Here is a 14949-nt window from a genome sequence, read left to right as displayed (position 1 = left end):
GTGGAGAAGTGAAGGGATTTGGGTGTTGAGGTATACAAATCACTAAAAGCTCATGGACATAAAAAATAATCAAAAGCCTAATGGAATGTTGGTCTTTATCTCAAGGGGGGCTGGGATACAACGGGGAGGAAGTGATACCAGGGCTTAAAGGGGTAAATTGTGAGAACAACTTGCATAAACTTGGCTTGTATTCCCTTGAGTTAAGAAGGTTGAGTGGTGATATAATTGAGGTGTTTAAAATGAGAAAGGGATTCAATAGATGTAAGATACCTTATTCGTGTATACATATATACGTAGGATTAGGATTTGGTTTAATCTCATATGATTTGGTTTCTGCTTTCTTTTTAACTTGTGGATTTGGATTGTAGCTATAAATAATGAAATGGTTAAATTGTTCTTACCCAGGATGTTTTCGGGTTTAATGCATCAGGGTACAATTTGGCTGACTGTGCTGTTTCGCTTCTGCCGAAAGTGCAGGATGTGTGATTTGTGCCTGTTGACTTCTTTTTGTCAATACATGAGAAATGAGATAGTCTTGAGATAAGGAAATGGACAACGGGGCTAAGATGATTAGTTACATGCTTAATGGTAAACAGATTGGCCATCTGGAAGTTTTGTAAGAACTACCTCACTTCTGGAGGTCTTGTTCACAATAACTGTTATCGGGACATAATGAATCATCAAGGATAGTGTGCGTGACTAGAGGCCTATAAAGATCTTGAGCATTCCTTCACAATTTGTAGAGATGAGAACGAAAGGTTCGATGAAGGTTACGTCTCTAACCAGAGGAAAAGCGGGGTAATTGCGTTGATTTCTCTGTATGACTACTGCTTAAAGGCATTGTGTGTGTCTGGACTTAATCGAACACAATGAAAGGTTTACATAGCAACCATATTTGGTGTCAGATTCAAATGTTCTAACATGGAGTAGCTACAGAGAAGCTAGTTCCTCTGGTGGGGAAATCCAGAACAAGTGGGCACAATCTTACAATTCGAGCTAGGAGTGAAATCAGGAAGCATTTTTCACACAAAGGCGTAAGTGGAAATCTGGAATTCTCTCCACCCAAAAGGCTGTGGACGCTGGGTTAATTGAAAATTTTGAGACCGAGATTGGTATCAAGGTAAGAGCATCAAAGGATATGGGTCAAACACAAATAAATGGAGTTAAAGTGCAGATCAGCCATGATCCAACTGAATGGCCTACTCCTGTTCCTATGTTCCGAATAAAAGAACATGTATCTGTGCAGTGCCTTATTATGTGCCAGAATGTCCAAAGCATTTCGGGGAAGAATTGGACCTTTTGCACTTGTTTACTGGCCGGAAAACGGGGCAGAGAGGTCTAATATAGGGAGCCAACATTCCACGCCAGCTTTGTGTCAGAAACACTTCTGACATCATGTTGGTTTGGGTGCTCTAGAGGCGTCCCTGGCATCAGCCTTAACAATATGCTAATACAGAGGCCTAACCAGCGGGTACTTTAAGTGACCGCCACAGGCCAGGTTAAGTTTATTGGAGCAGGACAACCATCCTTGACAACAACGCTGCGGGCCACTGCAGGACTGCGCTCACTCCCCCTTCCCAATCGCTTCCCCCAGGACCTACCCGAGGGCTGCTGCCGGCGCCGCCGCATCGCTAAATTCAGCCCCGCTTCACCGGCGAGCTGCCTGGGGATGGGCGGTAAACGTCCGCAGCTCGCCGCATGTTAAAACGGGGTCCGAGGGCCTAATATTGATCGGGCCTAGGGCCTACCTGCTCTGGCGCAGGGACTGTTCTCTGCGGCCAGTTCGCACCAGTCTAGTGGCACGAATTAATTCCTACCGCTCTGTGTCCAATTAATGACTTTTGGAGTGCTATCACTGCTGTTATGTGGCCAAATGACCCAAATTTTCAAAATATCTCAGGCCTGCCGTGATAGCAGCAAGCCACCATTGGTGTTCAGATGAGCCATTCAGATCTGCTGAAGCAATTACACGCGAGGGGAGAGGTCCTGTTCCCCTGCCTGTGGTTGCCATGTGAGCAAATCATCTCTTCGGCAGTACGGCAGGAGGGTGGCAGGAACATCAATGCCACTGGCACCATTCAGAGGATGTGGCTTAAGTGCCAAAAAAATTGATGACTTAATTATGGCCGTCAAAGGAGGAGACCCACCAGGCGCAGGCTGTAAATTTGTACCAAACTCATTGTTCTCTCATCCGATTCACTAACTGCCACCAAAGCTTACAGTGAACAACCCATTTCCTTCATTCAGCTGAAACATAATTTTGAAGTGTTTTTCAAGACACCATTTGTAAAATGTATTCCTTCTCATTCTCTGAATGACCAGGGACCCGGGGGATCCCTCCAACTCACAACACTGCAGAGAGTGGCGAACCCTGCACGCTTCTTTCTGCGTCCAATAACTGGGGAGGAAATGGAGTGAAATGCCTTAAAATGAAAGCATCATTACTGCTTTCAGGCACCGGACAGTGTGGTGGATGGTAACTGTATATTATGCAATTCATATCAATATTATAAAGTAATGATGGAGTCTCTTATTTTTGGGAGATGTCATGAGCCATCGCTTTATTTCCCCCCCCCCCCCCACTACAACCACATTCTTTGCAGATCTTCACAAACCCGCTACAGATTGATGGAGTGATAGGCCTGTTGGTTCATAAATGCACAATTGTTGTATAGGATTACATGGATGCAATCAGTGATACCATGGACTTGGGGGCGGGGCGGGGGGTTGGGGATTCCTGCCGCTTGGAAAACATGCAGTACCCTCTTATACTGTTGCCAGTTGTCTATGGCAGTGATGTTTCTTACTCTGGCAAGCAAGACATCAGCCACATGTTTACTATATCTGTACACCCAGATTGATTATGTTCTTATGTTCTTATACAGATAGATTTTTGGACTTTAGGGGAATCAAGGGTCATGGAGACCGGGCAGGAGAGTGGAGTTGAGGTCAATGATCAGCCATGATCTTACTGAATGGCTCGAGGGGCCGTATGGCCCACTCCTGCTCCTACTTCTTATGTTCTTATGATTGGTTTTACTGGTGTTCTCTGTGGCAGCCTGGAATGAGCTTGAAGCATAAAAGTTCAGAACAGGGGGGACTTTGAAATCCACAGGCAGTACTGTTCCTGGCCTGGAGTGTGGTTTCACTGCCTCCCTAGTTAGTCTATGCTTACACCATTCCTCTGATGAGTTTTAATATCTCTATCTAGTTGGGAGGGTAATGCCAAGTGGTCACAATCCGCTCCTGGTGTAACCTGATGTGTCTCACATTCCTCCATTCCTCCTCTTCATTTCCTTCCTCCAATTAGCATAATAAGGAGGGATGCCCATAGGAATATCCGTGGTTCATTAGTAGCTTGGTAGCAAAACATCTGTGGTGCAAACCTATGTCATAAACCCTCCTCAGTTACACAGTGGGACCCAGAAAAGAACAAGCTCAAACATAAACCCCCAAAACTTCAAAATAAGTGTGAAAAATTAACAGTACAGTTGCAAACTGTCCCTTTAAACAAGATCATAGCAACCCCCGAATGCCAAATTTATATGGGCAAAATTAAGTCTATTTCTGGCATAACTACAGTAATTATGGCTCAGGAAATAGTGCTGATGTCCTAATGATGCCACAACAGAAGAAAGACTTGCATTTATATAGCGCCTTTCACAACCACTGGACATCCCAAAGCGCATTACAACGAATGAAGTACTTATTTTGAATTGTAGTCACAGTTGTAATGTAGGAAATGCGGCAGCCAATTTGCGCACAGCAAGCTCCCACAAACAGCAATGTGATAATGGCCAGATAATCTGTTTTAGTGATGTTGATTGAGGGATAAGTATTGGCCAGGACACCAGGAATAATTCCCCTGCTCTTCTTCCAAAGAGTGCCGTGGGATCTTTTACGTCCACTTGAGAGAGCAGTTTAACGTTTCATCCGAAAGACGGCACCCTCTGACAGTGCAGCACTCCCTCAGTACTGCACTGGAGTGTTCAGCCTAGATTGCTGTGCTGAAGTTCCTGGAGTGGGATTTAAACCCACAACCTTCTGGCACAGAGGTGACGGTGCTACCAACTGAGCCACAGCTGACACGTGACAATGCTAACATATTGAAATGATGAAGTTCCCACCTATTTCTAGTGGGAGTTTTCTGTGCTAGGCGTCCGACCCCTGGAAATATGTATCATGATCACTATGGGCAGAGAACCACCAGTAGTGATTTCCGCCCATACTTCCAGTTGGTCACACCCTTGTTGTGTCCATTTATCCACCTTCTGGCCTCTTTGGCAAGGTCACCCTGTTTGTTCCGAGAGAATTAGCCACCTGTTGCAGGCTAATTTGCTTCGCATATGATCAAATTTCACACACTGTGTGTGAGGGAGCACCTCTGTAGTGATGGCACACAAGGTTTGATCTCGGTGCTGCATCATTGTGGGTCAGCAGCGGTGAGTGAAGGGCAGGGAGAAAAATAACATGAAAGGTGCTCTTAGCAGCTGTATCAGGGTGGCACTGGTGAAATCTCTGCCACAGTTGATGTAGAGTCCACTGGACCAAGAGCGAATGATAAAAGGACTTAACCCACAAAGAAGAAATCATCATATAGGAAAAAATTCTACCCTGAGGGAACATAATCTTATTTCTCTATTATATTGTAGAAAAAAACAAAATTGCATAAAAATTACCTCACAAAATACAACAATCAAAGTACTGTACATCAAACTTAAACACAGCCACAGCCGCCACAACAATCCCCATGAAATGTAGTCACCGTAGACATTCAGTATAAAATGACTGTCTCCCAAATTCCAATATTCAGGGCATAAATAGCATATTTGCCAGCCCTTCATAACCACTCCCCCCCCCACTCCCCCCCCAGACAGTAAAGGCTGACCAGAGAGCACAAGACCCAATCACAAATGATTAACATCGGAAATTCAGTTTAAAATGGATTAGGCGAACGCCAAATTCTTAGCTTAACAGCAATAGCTTCATCAACAAACAACAGACACAAGGTAAAAATCAGAGGCTGCCAGCCTCATTAAAATATTTAAATGGACAACCCGCCTCCTGGGAAAGGGTTGGCTGCCTGCCCCCTGACCCGCCTCTGTTAAACCCAGAGCTAGCCGGGTTGGAGGCAGGTTCGGGTCAGGTGTGCGATTTTAAAAACATTTTAACATCTCACCCGACCCCCCCAACCCACCCGTTTTTGGGGGGGCTGAAATTAATTTTTATCCAACACATATGCAGTTAGTAAATGAAGTGTCTACGTGCTTGGCTAGAATGATCGTCTGCATTCATACAAGAGGCACTGGCATGTCATACAGACCCCGCTGGTAATTTTAATAAAGCATTGCATTATGCGTCTGCCTTTCACAGACAAGTAAGAAGCAACATGAATAGACTCAGTTAAACTAGGAACAATCAGTTGGGAACACAGACAATGCAGACTTTAATTACAGATCTGGACTGTAACACTGCCAAAAATTCTCTCCTCAGGATTCCAACTGTGTACAGTCCTTTCGCTAACATTCCTGGCTTTGTGCAGCTGAGTTATGCATTTTTTTATCACACTCGACAGTGAAGTGAAAATATGGACCTCAATTTTAACTCTGGGCGAGCTTTGGGTGAGTGGGCAGAGGTGTGAGTTAGCAACTCACCCGCTGCTTCAAAAATGAGGCCCGGGATATTTTAACTTCCCCAGCCTCAATATTAAATCCCGCCGGCCGACTTCCAGTCCGGAAGTCAGTGGGAAGCGGCAAAAAGTCGCGAGGCCCAGACACCGCTCGCTGGCAACAGGTAAGCGGAGGGATCGGCCACCGAAACCAGCGCAAGTCTGCAGCAGGGGAGGCCTAAGCTCTCCTCGTAGGGCCCAGAGTGAGCTCCTCCTGGTCCAACAAGGAAAGTATTTAAAAAAAATATTTTAAAACCTACTTCTTTGGAACTTTTTCCGGCCCCGATCCTCTTCCCCGCTGGGTTGGCCTGACAGGAAACTTTCTACGGCTTCCCACTCAGGCCGCCGAGTTAAAATGGCAGTCGGATCCCAATGACATCATCGGGACCCGACACGCATGTGGGGAAAAAAAAAGACCCCTCTGGCTTTGCGTGGGTGTTTTTACCACAGAACTTGAGGTTTAAATAATTTTATCGTAGGAAATGTGCTGATTTTTTTTGATGAATGAAACCTTTATAAATATGCAATGCAATGCAAATAGCCTGAAAGTTGCAGTGCAAGAGACTTGATTCCAAACACATGTACAATGATAGTCCATATTTAGCTACTTATGTGACAGTCCTTGAATACTGGCCCAGAAATTCGGGTCGGAGGCTTCCCGCGGGTGCAAGCCCCCGACCTGCACTTACCTAGCGCGCCGGCCGTTGAGCTGTGGGCCCGCGTGGGATTCCGATCCTGGGCCTGCTCCAACTGCCGGCTTAGTTGAGCCGGTTAAAATTGTGATCGGTCAGCTCGCGGTGGCTGCAGGGCAGGTAAGTAACCAGGGCGACCCTAACTGCCCACCCGCCTAGTTTCTGTCGGGTTGGTAGGGTTAAAATCCCACCCCCTCCATGGCTTCTTCTAATGCCATTATGGATAAATCTATGACAGAATTTATTTCTTTATAGGCCAAACAAGTGCAGTTCATTTAAAAATCATGAAACCAAGCCAACTTAATATCCAGTATTAGTCAGGTCAGTTTGGCAATAATGGCCCAGAAATTCGGGTCCCCACGGGTGAGTATGCGCTGGGTACTGACCCGTAGGCCCAACGGAAGTGCCGGTTTCGTGCATGCACTGCGCATGCGCGGGAAACCGGAACTTCCGTTCCCTTAAAGGAAGGGGTTCAGAGGTCGAACGCGTGCGCTGGAGAGGCAACGCGTGCGCATGGAACTTACGGTATTTTTTCCAGGTTTCTCCGGGAGGGTAAGTCTCCAGGAGTTACACATGTAAAAAGCAGGTGCAAGGCCTGATTTTAACAAGGTAAGTGGTGAATTAATTAGAACATTTTTTCCACAGGTTTATTATTTTTAAATACTTTAAAGAAAGGTAAGTTTATTTTTAGCCCCGTTAGAAAATGTAATTAACTTTTTCAAAAATTTAAATTATTGTTTAAAATAGTTCTTTTATGTAATTTATAGTTATTTTAAAAATGTGGTGTTTTTTAAAAATTATTTGAAGTTTTAGTGATGTTTTGGGGCTTATAGTATTTATAGTTTTGACAGCTCTTCCTGTCAATTTTATGAATGGGCATTTCCCTGCTACCATTGGCTCTTCATGGCCCACGTGATCCCAGGGGACACATCGAACTAACTGCGCCCCTAGGATACGCAAGCACTGCGCGCCGGCAGTTGGAGCAGGCCCAGGATCGGAATCCCACGCAGGCCCACAGCTCAACGGCTGGCGCGCTAGGTAAGTGCAGGTCGGGGGCTTGCACCCGCGGGAAGCCTCCGACCCGAATTTCTGGGCCAATATTTAAGGACTGTCACATAAGTAGCTAAATATGGACTATCATTGTACATGTGTTTGGTATCAAGGGCTAGATTTTCAGTTGCTTGCGCCAGCAGTTAGCGCCTTAAGAGAAGTGATTTTCGGGCGCTATGCGTGTAGCGCCTGGGCGCAGCGCAGTTTGCGCCCCGCCCCAAATTAAGTTGCCCGTTAGCGCCGGCGCAAAGTTTAGCGGCCGCCCGGATGCGCGCGTAGAAAATGACGTCACATCCTCGTGCAACGCCCTTTGGCCGCCCCGAATCCAAACTTCAGTCGGACCGCCCCATTGTGCGGCTGGCGTCCAGAGCGTTTGTAAAATGGAACGCAACACACCCTGGGGAGCGCAAATTAAAGGGCACTCCGCCTGCACACTATATACGGCACTCTGCATGTGTTGTGTGGAAGGATCCAGTGTGTGGTTGTGAACGGTGTATTTATGTTTCCCTCCTCCTCCTCCTCCTCCTCCTCCTTCCTCCTTCCTCCTCCTCCTCCTCCTCCTCGTCTTCATCATCATCATCATCTTTTCCCCCCCAGACTCTGCCTTTGAAAAAAACACATGCACCCTTCCCCTTTAAGAGCTCACTGGCACCAGAGTGTCTGCCGTGCGCTGCGCCCGAGCTCGGGTGTTGCGCTCTGCACCGCCGGCTTAGCGCCTAAAGATAGTAGTGGAACGCCTCTTTTAGCGCTCCACCAACCTCTTAGGGCGAAGCCACTGAATTTCCGGCAACGGGGCGCTACTTTGGGGCGGGCGCTAACTTCGGGCGGGCGCTAAGGTTAGCGCCCCAAAACTGTCTATACTGAAAATCTAGGCCCAAGTCTCTTGCTTTCTTTGGAGAGTTTTAAGGAACTATTTTGTACAATAAAATTGCAAGATTTTTTTATAGAAGTTGTCTGATACTCTTTACAGTGACTCTACTGCAACTTTCAGGCTATTTGCATTGCATTGCATATTTATAAAGATTTCATTCATCAAAAAAAATCAGCACATTTCCTACGATAAAATTATTTAAACCTCAAGTTCTGAACTGACACCAAAGGAAGAACAGATCAACCTCAGGGCTGCTTCACTGCCATTTAATTCTACCGTCATTAGCCTTCACACTTTGAATAATGGTCTCACCTCATCCTTCTTTATCTGCTATAATTAACAAGGCACTGTCGTATCCCTTGTTCAAAACACTGTGTTCTAAACAACGCTTGTCCTACTTCTCTCTAGTGTGGTTGCTGCATTCATGTTTAACATCACTGCATTTATGAAGTCCATCCTGCATTTGATGTTCAATATATTTCTTAGTGATCATTCTTCTCTCCAATACTAAGTTGCGATTTTTAAAATTGTCTTCTTGCCCATGTAACAGTTGACAAGCAATCTATCAACATGCCTATTTTAAAATGTAGGTGCTAGCCACTATTTCTTATATCTCTTTTTGACGATTAATTTACCTCTCCGTGTTCTAGTGGGACGAGTCTAGAATAGTAAGATGTGCAGATCACTTCATCGTCTCTTTTGTAGGTTGGAGGCCCGATTCTAGGTACAATGTTGTAGCGAGTCAAGCACTCAGTGTCACTTGTGGCGTAGTACTGCCACGGTGTAAATTCAATCCCATCAACCGAGCGTTCCAATACCCAGTTTCCCGGTCGAGGAGAATTTGCTGCTTTAATGATAACATAGGCTACTTGAAATACCTTAAAGGAAAGAAGGAAGAAAAACTGTGAATTAAAAATGCCGCTGCTCATTTATAAATAGCTGCAAATATCTGGTTGCTCTGGTAACTTGTTGCAATGAACGACATTTAAAAAGGTGCATTATTTGTGGAGAATGTGTTGAATTCTGATTACCATTTATTGCCTTTATTTGGAACAGCTACAAGTTATTTAATCAGCTTTTTTTTAATAAAAGATAGGCATTCTGTTTACATGTACATTCACACTCCACTGGAGAGTATTGTAGACTAACTTAATATAACTACAGCAATTATACTTGATGCATGCTGGTGTGGAATACACTAAGCGGAACAAATTCTTGATTGAAATTAGTTACTGCTTTCCACCTAGAAAGAAAAGACTTGCATTTAGCTAGCACCTTTCATGAACACCGGACGTCTCAAAGCGCTTTACAGCCAATGAAGTACTTTTGGAGTGTAGTCACTGTTGTAATGTGTGATACGCAGCAGTGTCCTAGGCCCAACCATCTTCAGCTGCTTCATCAATGACCTTCCCTGCATCATAAGGTCAGAAATGGGGATGTGCGCTGATGACTGCACAGTGTTCAGCGCCATTCACAACTCCTCAGAAAATGAAGCAGTCCATGCCCGCATGCAACAAGACCTGGACGACGATGAGGCTTGGGCTGATAAGTGGCAGTTAACATTCGCGCCACAGAAATGCCAGGCAATGACTATCTCCAACAAGCGAGAGTCTAACCAACTCCACTTGACATTCAACGGCATTACCATCGCCGAATCCCCCACCATCAACATATTGGGGCTCACCATTAACCAGAAACCGAACTGGACCTGCCACATAAATACTGTGGCAACAAGAGCAGGTCACAGGCTAGGTATTCTGCGGCGAGTGTCTCACCTCCTGACTCCCCAAAGCCTTTCCACCATCTACCCAGAAGTAAGGAGTGTGATAGAATAATCCCCACTTGCCTGGATGAGTACAGCTCCAACAACACTCAAGAAGCTCGACACCATCCAGAACAAAGCAACCCGTTTTCTAATTAGAAATGCAGGCAAATATGGAGTAACATACATAGAAACATAGAAGATAGGAGCAGGAGTAGGCCATTCGGCCCTTCGAGCCTGCTCCGCCATTCAATGAGATCATGGCTGATCTTCCAAATTCAGTACCCTGTCCCTACCTTCTCCCCATATCCCTTGATCCCTTTAGCCTTAAGAAATATATCCAACTCTTTCTTGAATATATTTAATGAACTGGCCTCCACCGTCCTCTGTGGCAGAGAATTCCACAGGTTCACCACTCTCTGGGTGAAGAAATTCCTCCTCATTTCAGTCCGAAATGGCTTACCCCTTATCCTTAGACTATGACCCCTGGTTCTGGACTCCCTGGCCATCATAAACATCCTTCCTGCATCGCGTCTGTCCAGGCCTGACAGAATTTTATAGGTTTCGATGAGATCCCCTCTCAATCTTCTAAACTCCAGTGAGTATAAGCCCAATCGACACAATCTCTCCTCATACGTCATTCCTGCCATCCCAGGTATCAGCCTGGTGAATCTTCGCTGCACTCCTTCCATGGCAAGAACGTCCTACCTCAGGTAAGGCGACCAAAACTGCACACAATACTCAAGGTGCGGTCTCACCAAGGCCCTGTACAACGGTAGCAAGACATCCTTGTTCCGGTACTCGAACCCTCTTGCTACGAAGGCCAACATACCATTTGCCTTCTTAACCGCCTGCTGCACCTGCATGCTTACCTTCAGCGACTGGTGCACAAGAACACCCAGGTCTCTTTGCACTTCCCCTTCTCCCAATCTATTGCCATTCAAATAATAATCTGCCTTCCTGTTTTTGCCACCAAAGTGGATAACCTCACATTTATCCACATTATAGTGCATTTGCCATGTTTCTGCCCAATCACCCAACCTGTCCAAATCGTACTGGAGTTTCACGACATCCTCCTCACAGTTTACCCTCCGACCCAGCTTTGTGTCGTCTGCAAATTTGGAGATAGTACAGCCAATTCCCTCGTCCAGATCATTAATATATATTGTGAACAGCTGGGGTCCTAGGACCGATCCTTGCGGTACCCCACTAGTCATTGCCTGCCACTCGGAAAACGACCCGTTTATTCCACATCTTTGCTTTCTGTCCGCCAACCAGTTCTCTATCCAAGTCAATACCCTGCCCCCAATCCCATGTGCCTTAATTTTGCACGCTAATCTCTTATGTGGGACCTTATCGAAAGCCTTCTGAAAGTCCAAATACACCACATCCACTGGTTCTCCCTTATCTATTTTACCAGTTACATCCTCAAAAAATTCCAGTAGATTAGTCAAGCATGATTTACCTTTTGTAAATCCATGTTGACTTTGTCCGATCCTGTCACTGCTTTCCAAGTGCTCTGCTATTACATCTTTTATAATAGACTCTAGCATTTTCCCCACTACCGATGTCAGGCTTACCGGTCTATAATTCCCCGCTTTTTCTCTACCACCTTTTTTGAATAGTGGGGTAACATTAGCTACCCTCCAATCCATGGGTACTGTTCCAGAGTCTATCGAGTTCTGGAAGATGACCAGCAATGCATCTACTATTTCTAGGGCCACGTCCTTAAGTACCCTGGGATGTAGATTATCAGGCCCTGGGGATTTATCGGCCTTCAGTCCCATCAATTTTCCTAACACCATTTCCCTACAAATACTGATTTCTTTCAGTTCCACCCTTTCATCAGACCCTATGTTCCCTGGCATCTCTGGGAGGTTATTTGTGTCCTCCTTTGTGAAGACAGAACCAAAGTATGAATTTAGTTGGTCTGCCATTTCTTTGGTTCCCATTATAAATTCCCCTGATTCTGACTGCAAGGGACCTACGCTTGACTTCACCAATCTTTTTCTCTTCACATATCTATAAAAGCTTTTACAGTCAGTTTTTATGTTCCCAGCTAGCTTACTCTCATATTCTATTTTCCCTTTCTTAATTAATCCCTTTTTCCTCCTTTGTTGAATCCTAAACTGCTCCCAATCCTCAGGATTATTGCTTTTTCTGGCCAATTTATATGTCGTCTCCTTGGATCTTATGCTATCCCTAATTTCCCTTGTTAGCCACGGTTGAGTCACCTTTTTTGTTTTATTTTTATGCCAAACTGGGTTGAACAAATTCTGTAGCTCATCCATTCGGTCTTTGAATGTTTGCCATTGCCTATCCACCGTCAACCCTTTGAGTGCCATTCCCCAATCAATCCTACCCAACTCGCTCCTCAGACCATCGTAGTTTCCTTTATTTAAATTGAGGACCCTTGTCTCTGAGTCAACTGCTTCATTCTCCATCTTAATGAAGAATTCGATCATATTATGATCGCTCCGACCCAAGGGGCCTCATACAACAAGATTGCTAATTAATCCTTTCTCGTTACATAATACCCAGTCCAAGATGGCCTGATCTCTGGTTGGTTCCTCGACATATTGGTCAAGGAAACCATCCCGTAAACACTCCAGGAATTCCTCCTCCACAGTATTGTTACTAATTTGGTTGGCCCAATCTATATGTAGATTAAAGTCACCCATGATGACTACCGTGCCCTTATTGCACGCTTCTTTAATTTCCCTTTTCATGCCATCCCCAACCTCCGCCTTACTGTTTGGAGGTCTATATGCCACTCCCACTAATGTTTTTTTCCCCTTAGTATTTCTCAATTCTACCCATACAGATTCCACATCATCAGAGCTAATATCCTTCATTACAATTGTATTCATCCCTTCTTTAACCAGTAATGCTACCCCACCTCCCTTTCCTTTTTGCCTATCTTTCCTGAATATCGAATACCCCAGGATGTTGAGTTCCCAGTCTTGGCCATCCTTGAGCCACGTTTCCGTAATCCCAACCAAATCATATTCGTTTACCTCTATTTGCGCAGCCAATTCGTCCACCTTATTACAAATGCTCCTCGCATTAAGACACAAAGCCTTCAGGTTTGTTTTTTTAACGCTCTTAGACCTATTAGAATTATTATTTACTGTGGCCACATTTGATTTAAACCGTTGATTTCTCTGACTGCCACTTTTGTTTTTCTCCTTCCTATCTTTTGCTTTTATCCCTGTTTCCCTTTCCTCTGTCTCCCTGCTCAGGTTCCCAACCCCCTGCCATTTTAGTTTAAACCCCCCCCCGAACAGTGCTAGCAAACCTCCCCACAAGGATATTTGTCCCGCTCTGGTTCAGGTGCAACCCGTCCGACTTGTACAAGTCCCACCTTCCCCAGAAGCAGGCCCAGTGATCCAGGAAACTAAAGCCCTCCCTCCTGCACCAACTCTTTAGCCACACATTCATCTGCTGTATCCTCCTATTCCTCACTAGTGGTGAACCTGTGGAATTCTCTACCACAGAAGGCAGTAGAGGCCAATTCATTCATTAAATATATTCAAGAAGGAGTTGGATATATTTCTTAAGGCTAAAGGGATCAAGGGATATGGGGAAAAGGCAGGGACAGGGTACTGATTTTGGATGATCAGCCATGATCTCACTGAATGGTGGAGCAGGCTCGAGGGGCCGAATGGCCTACTGCTGCTCCTATCTTCTATGTTTCTATATTTATAGTACAAATCCTTCCACCCGAACTCCTTAGATGGAAAAGCAATAAAAGGATCACAATTCCAGGGGTACGGGAGCATAGTGGTTATGGTGCTGGACTAGTAATCCAGAGGCCTGGACTAATGATCCAGAAACATGAGTTCAAATCCCACCATGGCAGCTGGGGAATATAAATTCAGTTAATTAAATAAATCTGGAATAAAAAACTAGTTTCAGTAATCCATGAAATTACCAGATTGTCATAAAAACCCATTGTAATGATATCAGCAAATAGTGATGATATTTGTCTGTGTTTGATTACTTATGCCTTACAGCATATTTGGCTGTGTTTTTGATTACTTGTGCCTGACCAGCAGAGGTCATGTGAGAGACAAGCAGTCCGGAGGAGTTTTACTTTCAGTTTCATTCTAGATGCATCACAGCATAGTGTGTTCTGTAAAAAGCTGTAGAAAGTCTTGAACAAGACTTTAGATTAAACAACATTCTCTTTCAGAAATGAGTCTTTATTGAACCCAAAAAGAAATCAAAACATGATGTCAGAAGTGGCTGAAAGAGAAAAAATCTGAAGTTAGCAACTTGATGGGACAGTGAAAGCAGTTGTGGCAAGTAAGCAAAATCAGCTCTCCACATATTAGCAAGCCAGAAGAGAACATCGTTGCTTACCATTAGAGAATAGCTAACGAAGTGAAAAAATGGAAGGTTTACTCCCACCGGCGACGCTTCAATTGACAGGTAATGTGGCTGTAAATTGGAGAAGGTTCAAACAACGTTTAGAGTTGTATTTAGCGGCAATCGGAGCTGACGAGAAAAGTGATAAACAAAAATCGTCCATGTTCTTACATGTCGTGGGTGATGCAGCGCTGGAGGTATATAATAATTTCATATTTGCTGTTGATGGAGACAAAATGAAGCTAGATAAAATAATGGAACAGTTTGAGGCCTACTGCATACCTAAATGCAACGTGACCTTTGAGAGGCACAAATTTTTCACATGTGTACAGAAAATCGGCGAGACTATTGATCAGTATGTGACTGAACTGAGAAACTGGAGCAAATCGTGTGAATTTGGGGGACTCACAGACTCGCTGATAAAAGACAGACTGGTGTGTGGTATTCCAGATAATGGTCTAAGGGAAAGGCTGCTAAGAGAGCAAGATCTAGACCTGGGAAAAGCCATAGCATTGTGTAGGGCTACAGGGACTGT

The 14949-nt window shown here is 44.8% G+C and overlaps 1 protein-coding gene across 1 annotated transcript in view; it reads right to left on the bottom strand.

Annotated features, from left to right (window-relative positions):
• Positions 1–14949, bottom strand: part of lama1 (laminin, alpha 1) — a 406389-nt gene that overhangs the window by 247596 nt on the left and 143844 nt on the right. The window contains exon 4 of the mRNA XM_085992396.1: positions 8917–9159. Within this exon, the coding sequence (XP_085848522.1) occupies positions 8917–9159 (243 nt within the window). The remainder of the gene's footprint in view (positions 1–8916; positions 9160–14949) is intronic.

The sequence above is a fragment of the Somniosus microcephalus genome, chromosome 7 (genome assembly GCF_052327205.1).
Source record: "Somniosus microcephalus isolate GS21.2 chromosome 7, FLI_Smic_1.0, whole genome shotgun sequence".
NCBI classification, from domain to species: Eukaryota; Metazoa; Chordata; class Chondrichthyes; order Squaliformes; family Somniosidae; genus Somniosus; species Somniosus microcephalus.
The sequence above is the reverse complement of the archived record's forward strand: the minus strand, read 5'-3'. Positions and strand labels throughout refer to the sequence as shown.